Source organism: Populus alba, chromosome 8 (assembly GCF_005239225.2).
Source record: "Populus alba chromosome 8, ASM523922v2, whole genome shotgun sequence".
NCBI lineage: Eukaryota > Viridiplantae > Streptophyta > Magnoliopsida > Malpighiales > Salicaceae > Populus > Populus alba.
In genome coordinates, this window is record NC_133291.1 from 12,943,645 (window position 1) to 12,960,595 (window position 16,951).

The window sequence follows — 16,951 nt, forward strand, 5'->3', positions numbered from 1 at the left end:
TAGAGAAAGGTCCATTACGTGCCTTAGTGGCACCAAAAACTTCAAGACAACGAAATTCAGTATCTGACAGTTTAAACTATGTAAGGATTCAGGACAGGAAGCATACCTTTGATGTATTGTTCAAAAATTTGGTGCTTGCATTGAACTACTATTGTTACCCTTAGAAGACCGAGTGTTTTTGAGGTGTGAGGCCCTCTTTGGTAACGAGATATCAATGGAAGGAAGGAAGTTGGGTGAGATATTCAGCTGCCAAAATTTAGAGACAACATAAAATGTTCTATAAAATAACTAAAAGAAACGCATCTAAACTAAAATAGGATACTCATCCATATCATGTTGAACAAAAAACACACCAAAAAAAAATGAAAACGAAAAGAAAGGAAAAATCATACAGGAAAGAGAAAAGGCACTTCTAAATTTGCATACCTTAGTCAATGACAAGGTCGGAAAAAGATACTCCTATCAAAGAAACCAAAAGCTACTCCAAGAAAGGTCGTTAAGATTATCTTAATGGTCTCATTTGGTTTCTACCAGCAGCACTGCAAAAAACAAAATGCAAATATTCCATTGATAAAGCTGTGACAAATCTAGACCCAATAAAGATTTGTCTAAAGGACAGAAAATAAAACACAGGCATAAAAAAAGAATGAGGCTCTTCCTAAAAAAACCAAAACTATCAGATATGAACCTGCGCGAAAAGATTCCCATTATATTTACAATTTCTGGACTGTATCGTCGACAAGAAATTAAAATCAAGAATGTAGCAAGAGAGGGGTCTGCCAGCTTATGAGGTCAAAGGAATGCCAAACCTGATGTAAATCAAACAACAAAAAACAAAAATCAGTCTACAGCAATAACTTCAAAAATCAAGATGAAAAATTTAAATGATAGCCACAGCACTATTTTTATTTTTTATTTTTTCTAAATGCCATCACATGATAATTCTGTCACAAATTAAAAAGCAAAGAGTAAAAGAATCGCCAGGAAACAGAACTAAAGAGAGCCTTCAACGTCTCTTTCCCAGAAGCAATTCACTCACTGAGGATTTTACTTGTGGATAACCTCACTCATTACATCTCGAGTCAATCCAGACTTGTTGAACTTATAATGCACAACAACTAGCTATGAAAAAAAAAATTGATAAACAAACAAACAAATAAATAATTAAAAGCATGTGATCCTCCCCTCTTAAACTGCCTAGAATTTGGTTAACTTACCTCTATTATCGGTAATCCCATTGCCTGTTTTGACTAACAAAATCTAAACCTTACTCTTCTTAAAATAAATTACACAATAATTATTTGAATTAAGACAAAAATAACAACTGCAGTTGCGTAGATTCAAAGATAGAGAAGGAAACGACCGGAAACATAAACCAAACGTTAAAGTTAGCTGCTCTTAGGAATTTGATTCAATTCAATAAAACATAAATTTACTACAACTTGCTCGATATTATCAATAAAAAAAAATCAGAAAGAAAATCCTCAATCAAAGCTAAATACCTATTTACTTCTTTAAACTGATGCAATAAATAATAAATAATAATTAGAAATTGTGCAGAGAGGAGAAGAGAAGTAAAGAGAGCAAAAACGCACATGAAAAGAGGTAAGACAGCAGATTGTTAAAGGACGAGAGAGAGAGAGAGAGAGATCAACTGAAATGGAAAGTGTAGAAGAAATCACGAGTTCCTCTGAGAATTGAAATGAAGAAAACTCTGTGATCGCCTCCGCTGGCGACCTGCCTTCTCCAGCTCAAGAAACAGACGTAAAACGCCAAGAGAATTAATTAATCCTTAAATAGAATAATTATCGGATTGTTAACAGATAAAAAAAATTACAAAAAAGGAAGAGAGACAGAGACGGAGGTCGATAAATACTATGAAAATACGTTTTCTGGCAAGTAAAAAAATATATATATGTTTATTTCACACACACTTGAATACCAAGGGGCTGTTAATATTTTTTTCTCTCGCATAGGAAGTCAAAATCAGATTTTATTCCCAAGAAAATAATTATAAGTAACATAATTAAACTGGCGTAATAGGGGATTTGCGTTATACTTTTTTCTAATGATAATCCAAATTAATTATATTTCACATTAAATAATTAAAAAAAACTCTCGTACCATATTAAAAAATTGCGTTATTTATGATAATATTAGAGGTATTTTAAAATGAACAGATGATTAACTGCAAGAATGTGCTTTAAATTTTTGTGGAAAATATCTCCAACATTCTTTTTTATTTCTCAACAAAATAAAAATAAAAATGCAAACTTTGTGCAAGCAATCTAGAAATAGATAAATAAATGGGGATTGAATCGAGGTTGTGATGTCTTATGTTAACAAAAAGACAGCTAAAAGATTGGATTTGAGTACTAGAAATAATTATTTTTGGTTTGGTTTGTATCAAAAAAAAAAAAAAATTAAAAATTAAAAAAAAAAAACAAAAACCGGTTCAAACCAACCGATTTTGATTTGAATCGGTTTGGTTTTTAAAAAAACCAGTTTAAATCTGTTTGGCTTAATTTTTTTTGTTTGACTCTGTTTTTTTTTAGTTTTTTTTTATTTAAGTTTGGTTCGGTTTTTTTTTATTTCAAGCTTATAAAACTGAAATCGAACTAAACTGGTTGGTTTTTTCAAAATTTTAATCGGTTTTTTTTCATGATTTGATTTTTGTTTTTCTAATTTTCTCAATTTAATTAGTATTTTGGTTTTTTTTGCTTAAGACACTCCAGCCATTTAAATATAAAAATTAATTTGAAAAGGCTTAAGCTCAGTTTGATTTTTTTTTTTATTTTTTTGTCATTTGTTATTGGCACCATCTCAAGTGATTAATCTAATAATTAAAAGAGGTATGGCCCCTCCTTTAATTCATTTAACTCAAACATTAAATCGAGAATTTATTAAATTATTCATCAGATTTTAAAAAACAAAGTACAGGCACTTTTAATATTTTTTTATTTAAAAGTAAGGTTATCCTCGTTTCAATTATCCAGCTAGGTATATTTCTAGTTGGATTATAAATAAATTATCCATAATTGAATAGATATATTTACAAAGAATTTTATTTTATTTTCTTTCCATATTAGCCCTTGGTTGATATAAAATGATAGTTTGAGTATTCAAGTCCCTTCTCGCCGTGCTTTGCAGGAAGATGTCCCATTATCCCTTTGACTCGGTCTCCCATTCAACATCAGTGTCAAGGAATCAGGGCGATGGCCATTACTGATCGGTATTATTTTAATTAGTTAAGTTTTAAATTATTTTTTAAAATTTATTAATTTAAAATTTATAAATTTCATGCTTGCTAAAAATTTATATAATTATTAATTTCATAACTCATAAAATTAATCGAGTCGCGCACAAGCTAATCAATACACCAATATTAATCTAAAAAAATACAAAGATTGTGGAGAAGGATTTATTTTTTATTTTAAATTAATTTTTTAATATTTTTAAATAGTTCTATGATAAAAATAAATTTTAAAAATTAAAAAATATATATTTTTAAATAAAAATATATGTTAAAAAATAAATCTTTGAAAACAGCTTTAAAAATACATTTGACATCGTAAGAAAATATAAAATATACAATTTTCGTGAGTTGCGCCTATCACAATCAAACCTCGATAAAGTGTTGAGTTTTTCACCGAGTAAAGACAATTGTGGAAATAGCTAGGTGCCGCCCATCAAGCGAGGACCAGACCCATTTAAATTAATTCAAGGACTTTGATGTCCCACATGGAACGATGGCTTGCTAATGCGTGGATGTAACATTTAAGTTTTGTGACCTAACGCCAAAGTCGGTCAACAAAAACAACTTACTAATTTTTCAATTTGCCCATCAACGAAATAAGAGGGTAAACTGTAGGCATCAATGGTATGATGGGCCAAACTAAAACCTAAAATTATGTGCCCGTGTCTCCACGTAGCAATGCCGTGTTTTAGACAATTATTTGACTTTAAAATAATATAAAATATACCTTTTAAAGTCAAACACAATTTTAAAAGTCCAACATTAAAAAACTATTTGGAAACGTATTTGTAATAACACTTTTTAAAAAAATTAAAATTGTTTTTTTTATATATATATTTATTATTTTGATGAAATGATGTCAAATATAATTTTACAAAGATAAAAAAAATTATTTTAATATATTTTTAAGTTAAAAAATACTCTTAAATACACTTACATGAGATTGCTTTTCTTTAAATATCCTACCCTCTTTTTAAGGGTGTTTGAAAATATAATTATAGTTTAAAATATTTTTTATTTAAAAAAATATATTAAAATAATTATTTTTTAATATTAATATATTAAAATGATATAAAAACAACAAATTCACTCGTCCAATAACAACTTTTTAATTTTTCAATTTGCCATCAACAAAAGAAGAGAGTAAACTGTTGGCACCAACGGTATGATGGGCAAAACTAAAACCTAAAATTATGTGCCAGTTTCCCCACGTTGCAATACCGTGTTTTAGACAATTATTTGACTTGAAAAATATATAAATATATTTTTTCAAGTCAAACACAATTTTAAAAGTCCAACATTTAAAAGCTATTTGGAAACGTATTTCCAATAACACTTTTTAAAAAATTTAAAATTATATATATATATATATATGTATATTATTTTGATGAAATAATATTAAATATAATTTTTAAAAAATAAAAAAATATATATTATTTTGATATATTTTTAAACTAAAAAACACTCTTAAACATACCTTCAAAATTCAAACTATAAAATATATTTTTTCAAGTCAAATACAATTTTAACAACATTACATTAAAAAATTATATGTATACGTATTTGTAATATCACTTTTTAAAAAATTTAAAATTAAATTTTTTATATTTTATTATTATTTTAATATGATAATATAAAAATATAAAAAAATATATTATTTTAATATATTTCTAATACCACAAACAAAGCCTCTATGCATGAAATGTTTTTTTCTTAACTATCATGTCCTCTTTTAAAAAGTGTTTAAAAATCTAATTGTGATTGTTTTTCAAAATATTTTTTTATTTTGAAATATATTAAAATAGAAAAAAATATTTTTTAAAAGTTATTTTTTATATGAGCATATAAAAATAATTTTAAAAAAATCAAAAAATATTAATTTTAAATAAAAAAATAATAATTTTTTTTAAAAAATACTTTTAAAATATAAAAACAAATAATAACAGTCACCGGTAACTTCTCTGTGGTTACTGTACCTCTTGTTTCTCGTATGCTAAATTTAGCCAACAAAAAAAAGCTTCCAGCCCAGTAAAAAGTAAAAACAGAGGCGAGAAGCAGCGAACATGTCCTGCTTTTTATCATGCAGGGCTTGGGAATGCCAGGTGGGCTAAGGCTAACTAGGTGATAGGTATGGTTGACTTGGCCTCTAGGTGCAAGGGGCAGATGGAATTTGGCCAAGAAAAATTTGTTGGCTGCGCACAAACTGTAATTTAACTGAACGCTTTTTTTTTTTTAGGTGTGTGGCCATTAACAAGCACCAGAGTTGTGGGTTCGATCTACCTACCTTTTTCAGACTGGTAGCACGCAAGTTTTTGGATAGCAATGGATCCCTCCACGTGTATAGAATCGATAAATTATTTTGGTGAATTTACTTTCCAAAAGTTTTTTTTTTTTTTCCAGCCTCAAAGGTATTCTTTAGGTATGCTTATTAAACTAGACCTAACTTTATACATTGATTCAAAAAGAATCATTAATTAAATTTAAAGTGAATTTCAAGTTGAATTACAAAATATATTAATTAAATAAAATCTAATTAACTTGATCAAACTAGCCTAAACCTGATTGGTCAGTACTAATTTTTTTCTATAAAACAATTTTAAGTATTAATTATATAGACAATTATAGTTTTACTATAAAACAATTTTTAGTATTAATTTGACCTCCATGTCTTTAAAAGATTTTCTATTAAGGATTTTTGTCCAGTTTTAAAGTTTTTCATCTATATTTCAATCCAAATTGTATTTTTATTTTGTTGTTAAATGATTTCATTGTATATATATAAAGCTTAGGGGTGATTATTTTCGGTTTGATTCGGTTTTTATTAAAAAAAACTAGCCACACCAAATTTTTTTAAAACACAAATTCTAAAATGATCACCCTAAGTTCTATATAAACAATCACATCTTTTAACAACAAACCAGCTTGGCTTGGTTTTTTCCGATTCGGCTTGTTTTTCCTGATTCGGCTTGGTTTCTCGATTTGACTTGGTTTTTTTTTTGGATTTTTTTCGGTTTGGATTTGGTTCAATTTGGTTTTTCGATTTCAAGCTTATAAAACCAACCAGGTTGGTTTTTTTTAAAAATTTGATTAGTTTTTTTTTTTAATTTTTGGTTTTTTTTATTATTATGTTTTTAGTTTTCTTGATTTAAATCGGTTTTTTAGGTTTCTTTTCTCACCCCTAATAAAACTTAACGTTTTTCATATTAAGTGATTCTAACATGAATTATAATTAAGAAATAAAAATGATTTAGATTTAAATTTGATATAAAAAAATAATTGCAGCTCAAAGTTGATATCAACTGATAGTTTGAGGGTATATTTGATGTTTGATTTTTTTAAAATTATTTATAAATAACACGTAAACATAAATATGCCATCATAGGGGTATTTTATACATAACGTATAACCATATATATAATTGATACTTTTTATTTATAGTGTATTAAGCTACAGAAAAATCCAAACCAAAATTAACTTTTTTCGACAGGGATCATCTTACTAGCATGTCACGTGTCCTATACTAATCTTGCTTTATCGCCTTATAATCAAAGGAAATGATTACTGAGATGACAAACGGAGCCGCATTGATATAATATGAAGACAATTTCGTACTTTAGCTTATTTGTTTTAACATTTGTCATCCTAATGTATTAGGGTTTGTTGGTTTATGTAGTCACACTTGTTTTCTTAAAAAAAAATTCCAAATTTTTAAGATTATTTTAATATATTAATTTTAAAAATAAATTAAAAAAAATATTATTTTAATATATTTCAAAGTAAAATACATTTTAAAAAAATACTGCAATTATAATGTCAAACACCACATTTAATCTAATATACGATTGTTGTTAGCTTATGCATATTTGTTATTGTGGTACAATAATAATTTTTAAAAGTATTTTTTAATTATAAATATATTAAAAATGATTTTTTTTTCATATATTTTTTTAATTTCTAACACCACATTAAAATCATCCAAAAAAAATAAAATATCAATTTAATATTTTTTTTCAAATAAAAAGTAATTTTTAAAAACACTTTAAAAACATGTTCAAAAATAAGGGAAAAAAAACTCATTGAATCAAAATATAAACAAGCTAAGAAAACATAAAAGAGAAACATAGGAGTATATAGGACCAAAATCAACATAATAGTTTTATGAGAAATTATTGTCACAATTAAAAAATACCCATTTCAAAGTTGATAACAACCCAGAAAATCAAAAATTATATTTCATAAAACTTGGATACAGAGATAACTATGTACCTAAGAATCAAAGATAATAGAAAATAACTTGATTTAAAAATAACATTATATCTAAGAGCTTTAAGTATACGAATGACATTACAAAACAAATTAATTTTTAATATATTAGTATGTTTGATGTTTGATTTATTTTAATTATTTATAAATAACATGTAAGCATATATTTGCCAGGACTATTTTATACCTAACGTATAACCATATATATATATATATATATATAATTGATACCTTTTTATTTATAGTTTATTAAGCTACAGAAAAATCCAAACCAAAATTAACTTTTTTTGACAAGGATCATCTAACTAGCATGTCACGTGTCATGTACTAATCTTGGTTTATCGCCTTATAATCAAAGGAAATGATTACTGAGATGACAAATGCAACCGCATTGATATAATATGAAGACAATTTCGTACGTTAGCTTATTTGTTTCAAGATTTGTCACCCTAACGGGTTTGTTTGTTTACGAAGTCAAACTTGTTTTTTTAAAAAAAAATTATGTTTTTAATATATTTTTTTCTCAGTTTTTAAATTATTTTAATATATTAATGTTAAAAATAAATTAAAAAAATATTATTTTAATATATTTATCAACGAAAAATACTTTAAAAAACAATCACATTTACAATATTAAACACTACCTTTACACTAATATACTTTGTTGTTGGCTTACACGTGTTTGTTTCTGTAGTACAATAATGATTTTTAAAAATATTTTTAAATAAAAAATATATTTAAATAATATTTTTTTTGTATTTGTTTTATTTTTTACACCATATTTAAAATCATCCCAAAACAACTAAACTATCAATTTAATATTTTTCTCAAATGAAAAGTAATTTTAAAAACATTTTAAAAAAAACATGTTTAAAAAGAAAAGAAAAAAAACTCACTAAATCAAAATATAATGAGCCAATAAAACATAACAGAGAAGCATGGGAGGGTATACAGAACCAAATCAATACAATAGTTTTTATGAGAAACTCCTGTCACACAGTCAAGAAACCCGCCAACAAAGTAGATAACAATCCACAAAACTAAAAATTAGGTTTGATAAAATATGAATTCATAGGTAACCCTGTACCTAAGAACCAAAGGTAATGGAAAGTGACTTGGACCTATAAATAACCTTGTATTTAAGAACCCTAAGTATACGAATGATATCACAAAACGAATTAATCTTTGATAGGTTAGTGTACAATCTTTATCCCTGCAAAGAAAAATTGTTTTGCTACAAACAAACAAAAAGAAAACTCATGTTTATTCTCCAACTTGCTTTTGAAATTTGAAGCTAAAAAAATATAAAATAGTCTTGTCTAACTAAAATTAACAGACCTTTTTAGGGTTGCAAGCTATTAGACCTAAATTAGTAATCAACTAATACAGGTTCAATAGTGAAATAAATCACTAAAAAAATATCTAATGGGCTATAATAAACCCAATTTAAAAAATAATTATTGAAAAATAAATAAATAAATAGAATAGAATAATAAAAATAAAGTCTTCGTAGTTCATACTGTTTCATCCGGGGATAGTTTTTCATGTCAGCACTGTGGAGGAGGTCATAACAGTGCAGAGTGCTACAGAAGGACTGGGGCTTGTTTTAGTTGTGGCCAGATAGGTCATAAGATTAGAGAGTGCCCGAGGAGACAGTTGTCCACTTCAGGGTTATCTGCTTCAGTCCAACATCCTATTCAGACACCATCGACGAGCCAGTCTGTGGCTCATGGGGGTAGAGGTTTTGGTGGTCGTGGTCAAAGAGGTCGGGGTGCAGGTGATAGAGGTCAGATACAGCAGGGTCAGGGGCATGCTAGAGTTTTTGCCTTGACTCAGCAGGATGCTCAGGCATCCAACACAGTTGTTTCAGGTATTCTTCCTGTTTGCTCTTTTGAAGCAAAAGTTTTGTTTGATACGGGTGCAACTCATTCGTTTGTGTCCCCATATTTTGCCATGAGGTTAGATAAACAACCAACCTTGTTAAAATCCCCCATGTCAGTCTCCACTCCCTTAGATGAGTTAATATTAGTAAAGTATGTGTACATGGATTGTGAAATAGAGATTGGAGATAAGATCTTTATGGGAGACTTAAATGTCTTAGATATGGTTGATTTTGATGTGATTTTAGGAATGGATTGGTTGGCTAAGCATAGAGCTTCGGTAAATTGTTGGGGTAAGAAAATAATGTTTGATCTAGATCAAGAAGTTGGGTTGGTATTTCAAGGAGATAAGATTGGGTCTCCATCAATTATGTTGTCGGCTATCTCGAGGAAAATGGCCCGAAAAGGGGTACAGTGCTACCTAGCATATATAGTGGATGTAGAGAAAGAAGTTCCCCAGTTAGAGGAAGTCCCTATAGTAAGAGAGTTTATCGATGTATTTCCCGATGACTTACCTGGATTGCCTCCGTATAGGGAGATTGAGTTTTGTATTGATTTGGTTCCGGGTACCGAACCAATATCAATGGCACCATATAGAATGGCGCCAGCAGAATTGAGAGAGTTAAAGGAGCAACTGCAGGATTTGTTGGATAAAAAGTTTATCCGACCAAGTGTGTCCCCTTGGGGAGCTCCGGTGTTGTTTGTGAAGAAGAAAGATGGGTCATTGAGGTTGTGTATAGATTATAGGCAATTGAATCGGGTGACAGTTCGAAATAGATACCCACTCCCTCGTATAGATGATTTGTTTGATCAGTTACAGGGAGCTCAGTTCTTTTCTAAGATCGATCTTCGATCTGGGTATCATCAATTGAGGATTAGGGAGGAGGACATTTCAAAGACAACTTTTAGAACTCGGTATGGTCATTATGAGTTTTTAGTGATGTCTTTTGGGTTGACGAATGCACCAGCAGCTTTTATGGACTTGATGAATAGAGTGTTTGGCCAATTTATTGATCGATTTGTGATAGTTTTTATTGATGATATTTTGGTGTATTCGAGGTCTAGAGAGGAGCATGAGCAGCATTTGAGAATGGTGCTTCAAACTTTGCGAGATCATCAGTTGTATGGCAAGTTCTCAAAGAGTGAGTTTTGGTTGGAGAGTGTAGCATTTCTTGGGCATGTAGTGTCAAGGAATGGGATTGAGGTTGATCCTCAAAAGATTGAAGCAGTTAAGCAGTGGCTTAGGCCTACTTCGGCGACAGAGATTAGAAGTTTCTTAGGTTTGGCCGGCTACTATCGGAGGTTTGTGGAGAACTTTTCTCGAATTTCTGCACCATTGACTAAGTTAACGCAGAAAAATGTTAAGTTTCAGTGGTCTGAAGCTTGTGAGAAAAGTTTCTTAGAGTTGAAAGAAAGATTGACTACAGCGCCTATTCTAGCAGTACCATCAGGTTCTGGTGGTTACACAGTGTATTGTGATGCTTCGAGAGTGGGGTTAGGATGTGTTCTAATGCAACATGGCAAGGTTATTGCCTATGCTTCACGACAGCTGAAGAAGCATGAACAGAACTATCCTACACATGATTTAGAGATGGCGGCTGTAATTTTTGCTTTGAAGATTTGGAGGCACTACTTGTATGGTGAAACTTGTGAGATCTTTACAGATCACAAGAGTTTGAAATACATCTTTCAGCAGAGGGATCTAAACCTGAGGCAGAGAAGATGGATGGAACTGCTGAAGGATTATGATTGTACCATACAATACCACCCGGGTAGGGCAAATGTAGTTGCCGATGCTTTGAGTAGAAAGTCATCAGGGAGCTTAGCTCATATTCAGGAAGTACGAAGACCTCTAATTAGGGAGTTGCATGAGTTAGTGGATGAAGGAGTCAGATTTGATCTTAGTGAAGCTGGAGCAATGATTGCTCATTTTCAGGTTAAGTCAGATTTGTTTGATAAGATAAAAGCAGCTCAGAAGAAAGATGATTCCCTACTCAGGATTCGAAATGAGGTTGAGCAGGGTAAAGCTGCAGGTTTTGTGATTGGTGATGATGATGTGCTGAGATATAGGGATAGGCTTTGTGTACCTGATGTTGATGATCTGAGGAGAGAATTGATGATAGAGGCACATCAGACAGTTTACACAATGCATCCAGGTTCCACAAAGATGTATAAAGACCTTAAAGTGTGTTATTGGTGGAATAGGATGAAGGCTGATGTAGCAAATTTTGTTTCTAGGTGTTTGACCTGTCAGAGGGTAAAGGGTGAACACCAGAAACCTCCTGGATTGTTGCAACCATTGTTGATTCCAGAATGGAAGTGGGAAAGGATCACAATGGACTTTGTGACAGGATTGCCTAGGAGTCAGGAGGGTTATGATTCGATATGGGTGATTGTTGACAGGTTGACAAAATCAGCCCATTTTCTGCCAGTTAAGATTACTTATGGATATGCAAAGTTGGCGGAATTGTTTATTAGTGAGATTGTACGGTTGCATGGAGTGCCAATCACGATAGTGTCTGATAGAGGTCCACAGTTTACATCGCGGTTTTGGGTGAAATTTCAAGAAGCTATGGGTACTAAAGTGCAGTTGAGTACAGCTTTCCACCCTCAGACAGACGGTCAGTCTGAGAGGACTATTCAGACCTTGGAGGATATGTTAAGGGCTTGTGTTATGGATTTTGGAGTTAGTTGGAGTAAGTTCCTATCATTAGTGGAATTTGCTTACAACAACAGTTATCAGGCTAGCATAGAGATGGCACCTTATGAAGCTTTGTATGGCCGAAAGTGTAGATCACCGGTTTATTGGTTTGAGGTTGGTGAGAAGAAGCTAATGGGACCGGAGTTGATTCAGATTACCTCAGAGAAGATTAAGGTAATTAGAAAGAAGCTTCAAACAGCTCAGAGTAGACAGAAAAGTTACGCGGATAGAAGAAGGCATGACTTAGAGTTTTCAGTGGGTGATTGTGTGTTCTTAAAAGTATCACCTACAAAAGGAGTATTCAGGTTTGGGAAGAAAGGCAAGTTGAGTCCTCGATTCATTGGACCGTATGAGATTCTGGAGAGAGTTGGGGTAGTTGCTTATAGGTTAGCATTACCACCAAACTTGTCTGCTATTCATCCGGTATTTCATGTTTCCATGTTAAGGAAATATATGTCAGATCCATCACATGTATTAGAGGTTCATCCCATTGACTTGAGGGATGATATGGTTTATGAGGTGCAACCGGAAGCTATAGTTGACCGACAAGTGAGGAAGCTTAGGTTGAAGGACATAGCTTCAGTGAAAGTGAAATGGAAAGGCCATTCACGTGAGGAAGCGACATGGGAGCTCGAGGATAAGATGCGCGAGGAGTATCCTCATCTTTTCGATAATCTTGGTAAGTATTCAATCTTTTCTATTAAGTTTCGAGGACGAAACTTTTATAAGGTGGGGAGATTGTAATGTTTTGAAATAAATGAGTTGGAAAATACAATAAGGCCCTTGAAGGCTTAAAAGTTGGAATAAATGATTGAGGGGTATAGTTGTAATTGGACAAATAGTTGATATATATAAATAGGAAGTAAAAAAAAAAAAGAAAAAGAAAAAGAAGTGTGATCTGAATTATTAGAGAGCAGAACCGTGAGAGAGAAGAGGGAGGAAGAAGAAGAAGAGAAAAGAAGGGAAAATAAGGGAAAAAGGAAGAGATAAGTGAAAAAGGTAAGATTTAGGTTGTTTAATGTGTATAATATGTTAATTAAGCTTTAATTTCAGTTTTGATGAATGTTAGGGTTTTGAGAATTTGTGTTTTGGGTTTAATTGATGAATTAAATTGAAGGTTAGGGATTGATTGTTGTGTTTAATTGATGATTTAGTTGATTATGGAAGATTGTGATGATTTTGAGTTAGAGATTTGTTTAAATGGTGAATTTGTGTTAGAAATCAGGGGATAACAGTAGGTGATCTGTTGAAATTCTGGGTTTGAGGTTGAAGATGACGAAAATTCAATTTGGTCCCTCAATTTCCGAAAATTACAGTTTAGTCCCCGAACTTTGGAAAATTACAAATTGGTCCCTGGAGCATATTCCGAGATTCTGAACAGAATAACATATGAATTATGGACATAATTACTGTATAGATAAGATAATTTAACACTTTCAATTTAGTCCTCCAATTTGACAAAAAGTACAATTTGACCCTAAAAATTTAGTAAAATTCCATAATGATCCCTGAAGCATAATGATACATCCTGGACAGAATTGAGGATTAATTAAGGTCAGAATTTCAGTATATTCATGGATTTATGACAAATTTCAGTTTGGTCCTTCATTTGATAAAAGTTACAATTTGGCCCTAAAAATATGGGAAAATTACAGATTAGTCCCTAGCTGCAATATTAGCTTTTGCAGATTAGTTGATGAAATAATTAAGGGTTATTTAGTGAATTATTACCAATTTTATTAGTTGTTTTTATTATGGATTAGATTTCGGGAAAAACCGTTAGATTTTGGGTTTTTAAGAAAATTACCTAGTTAGGTCAAAAACCATATAGGGTTACGGTATACACCCTTAGTTAAGTTTATTAAATAGGTTAAATGTTCTTTCGAGTCGTTTTTGAATATGTCTCCTTTGTATTCAGATAATCCTGATATTCTACCGGCAGGACGTCAGTAGAATTTCCTTCAGTTTCAGCTTGTAAGTGTTGTTTGCTTTTGAGTCAGGTGAGTGGATAATTTTCCATATGCATGAGAAATACTATAAATATTTGATTTGTTAATATGAATTGGATCATGCTTCTTGATAATATATATTGATTATTATCCTTGTTATGATAAAGCATGATCAATTATTGAATCTGAATTTTTGATATGAACCAGTATGTATTTTGAAGTGAATTCTGAATTGATGCTCCTCATTTGATTGATGTCATGAGTTGAGCTTTGAGATATGAATATGTTTGTTTGATTATGATTATGAGCCTATGGTATGTCAGTCAGAATACCCATGCTAACAGGGTAGTGTTAGTCTTTGTGCACATCGTATCTGAACCCTAGTTGGTCGGGGGAGTCACCAACCTGTGTGGACTGATCATCCCACAGTACGGAGCCTCATGCTCATTGCATTTTGATTTTCTGACGAGTCCTACCATATGATATTCTTGTTATGGCCTATTTGATAAACCTTCGTATAAGAACTAAAGCCATACTTGTATATATATTTCTCATTGCTATATTACCTCGTGTGTGTATATTGAACGTTATCTACTCACTGAGTTGTTGAACTCACCCTCTCATTATTTATTCTTTTCAGGCTTATAGCTTGATAGCGGGTTACTTTTGTTGAACCTTCTGAACCTGCTTTTGGTTGTAATTTGTATCTTTCTTTTTATGTCAAGTTAGTGCTCCAAAACTATGAAATTATATTAACTCTTGTATTAAGACAATTAATTATATTATGAAGTTAGTTTTGTTATTAGTGCTGCGTTGAACAACTCTGATTGAGTTTTGAAGGATAAGATTGTATGTAAGTTTGGGTTCGCATAGGTTTGGAACCTTGGAGGGGAACCTTGCCTATGTGCCGGTCATGGATCCGGGAATCGGGTCGTGACAAACTTGGTATCAGAGCTTTAGGTTAAAGAAACAATAATATAATTAATTTCATAATAAGTGGAGCATTAGGATCCGTATCGTCTTGTTTGTTGTTTTTGAAATTTTAAATTCTCATCAAGTATGTCTTCTTCCTTGTGATAGATATGCTTTCCTATAATTCTGTGATAATCATCATGCTATTGTTCCAGCATGACTTAAGTGCTCTCACTTTTATTTTAGGAAATGTCGAGGAATAGACGAACAACTGATACTCTTAGGGTAGATGATGATCAAGATGATGTCCCTATTATGCAGTTGATAACTGCAAGACAGAGAAGGAGGCGTGGTGCAACTGTGCCTCAACATGTTGATGAGGTACCTCCACCAGTGGAGGAAGAGCCTCAGGAAATAGAAGAGGAAGATATGGTTGATGAAACAGGTGTGGGGGTAGCTGACCCTGAGTCTGTTACAGATGTTCAACAACTTAGCCAGGTTGTGCAGACTTGGATAGAGTTTACTATGGAGAGAGACAGAATGAGGGATAGAGATGTACCCTCGACATCCCACACTGTTCAGGGAGTTAATGTGCCATTGGATGCTTTTATGAAGTTGGCACCTCCTATTTTTACTGGGATAGACAGTTCAGAGGATCCTCAGAGGTTCCTAGATGACATTTGGCGACAATGTAAAGCTTTGGGATGTACAGACCACCGAGCTGTGAGTTTGGCATCGTTCAGGTTGGAAGGAGATGTGGCAATCTCTTGGTTTGAGTCTAGGGAAAGAGCAAGACCAGTAGATACTCAGTGGACATGGAAGGAGTTTAGCTCCATGTTCTTAGACAGGTTTCTCCCTCAAAGCATCAGGGATGCTCGACTTTATGAGTTTGAGAGGCTATCTCAGGGGAGCATGACAGTGGATGAGTATGATTTGAAGTTCACTCAGCTGTCTAGGTATGCAGAACATCTTCTACCCACTGAGGAGTGGAGGGTGAAGAGATTCATTAGAGGACTCAAATCCTCTATGTATATGGTATTGGCGCCACAAGTGTTTCCATCCTACTCCTCAGCTGTTGATAGCGCCAGATTGCTAGAGGCGCGTGAAATAGAGGACATGATTGCTGGCCAGTCTAAGAGGCCTAGAGAAGAGGGTCAGTCTTTTAGGCAACATGGATTGAGTGCAGGTCCGTCTAGGGGACGAAGTGGCCGTCAGGGCTCATGGGTTCAGAGGAGGTTTAGACAGAGACCATCAGTTAGTGGCTCAGGCGGTCAGAGTGGAAATAGTGGTACCCAGAGTTTAGTTCAGACTGCACCTCGTAGTTCATTTGTTTCATCCGGGGATAGTTTTTCATGTCAGCACTGTGGAGGAGGTCATAACAGTGCAGAGTGCTACAGAAGGACTGGGGCTTGTTTTAGTTGTGGCCAGATAGGTCATAAGATTAGAGAGTGCCCGAGGAGACAGTTGTCCACTTCAGGGTTATCTGCTTCAGTCCAACATCCTATTCAGACACCATCGACGAGCTAGTCTGTGGCTCATGGGGGTAGAGGTTTTGGTGGTCGTGGTCAAAGAGGTCGGGGTGCAGGTGATAGAGGTCAGATACAGCAGGGTCAGGGGCATGCTAGAGTTTTTGCCTTGACTCAGCAGGATGCTCAGGCATCCAACACAGTTGTTTCAGGTATTCTTCCTGTTTGCTCTTTTGAAGCAAAAGTTTTGTTTGATACGGGTGCAACTCATTCGTTTGTGTCCCCATATTTTGCCATGAGGTTAGATAAACAACCAACCTTGTTAAAATCCCCCATGTCAGTCTCCACTCCCTTAGATGAGTTAATATTAGTAAAGTATGTGTACATGGATTGTGAAATAGAGATTGGAGATAAGATCTTTATGGGAGACTTAAAAATGTCTTAGATATGGTTGATTTTGATGTGATTTTAGGAATGGATTGGTTGGCTAAGCATAGAGCTTCGGTAAATTGTTGGGGTAAGAA

The 16,951-nt window shown here is 32.6% G+C and overlaps 2 protein-coding genes and 1 long non-coding RNA gene across 3 annotated transcripts in view; 1 reads left to right on the forward strand and 2 right to left on the reverse strand.

Moving 5' to 3' along the window:
• Positions 1-476: 476 nt before the first annotated feature.
• LOC140955829 (uncharacterized) lies at positions 477-1,869 on the reverse strand. Its single transcript, XR_012170426.1, has 3 exons — positions 1,596-1,869; positions 689-809; positions 477-539 (listed from the first exon to the last, which is right to left on the reverse strand). It is a non-coding gene; the product is annotated as an uncharacterized lncRNA (long non-coding RNA).
• An 11,982-nt stretch (positions 1,870-13,851) lies between these two features.
• Positions 13,852-16,756, forward strand: LOC118062777 (uncharacterized). Its single transcript, XM_035076621.2, has 2 exons — positions 13,852-14,100; positions 15,208-16,756. The coding sequence occupies exon 2, from the start codon at positions 15,211-15,213 to the stop codon at positions 16,486-16,488; it is 1,278 nt and encodes a 425-aa protein (XP_034932512.1). The 5' UTR covers positions 13,852-14,100; positions 15,208-15,210; the 3' UTR covers positions 16,489-16,756.
• The window catches only part of LOC118038247 (coilin), an 8,178-nt gene continuing 7,921 nt past the window's right edge, over positions 16,695-16,951 (reverse strand). Inside the window, exon 14 of the mRNA XM_073411034.1 lies at positions 16,695-16,778. Coding sequence (XP_073267135.1) covers positions 16,695-16,778 — 84 coding nt within the window. The remainder of the gene's footprint in view (positions 16,779-16,951) is intronic.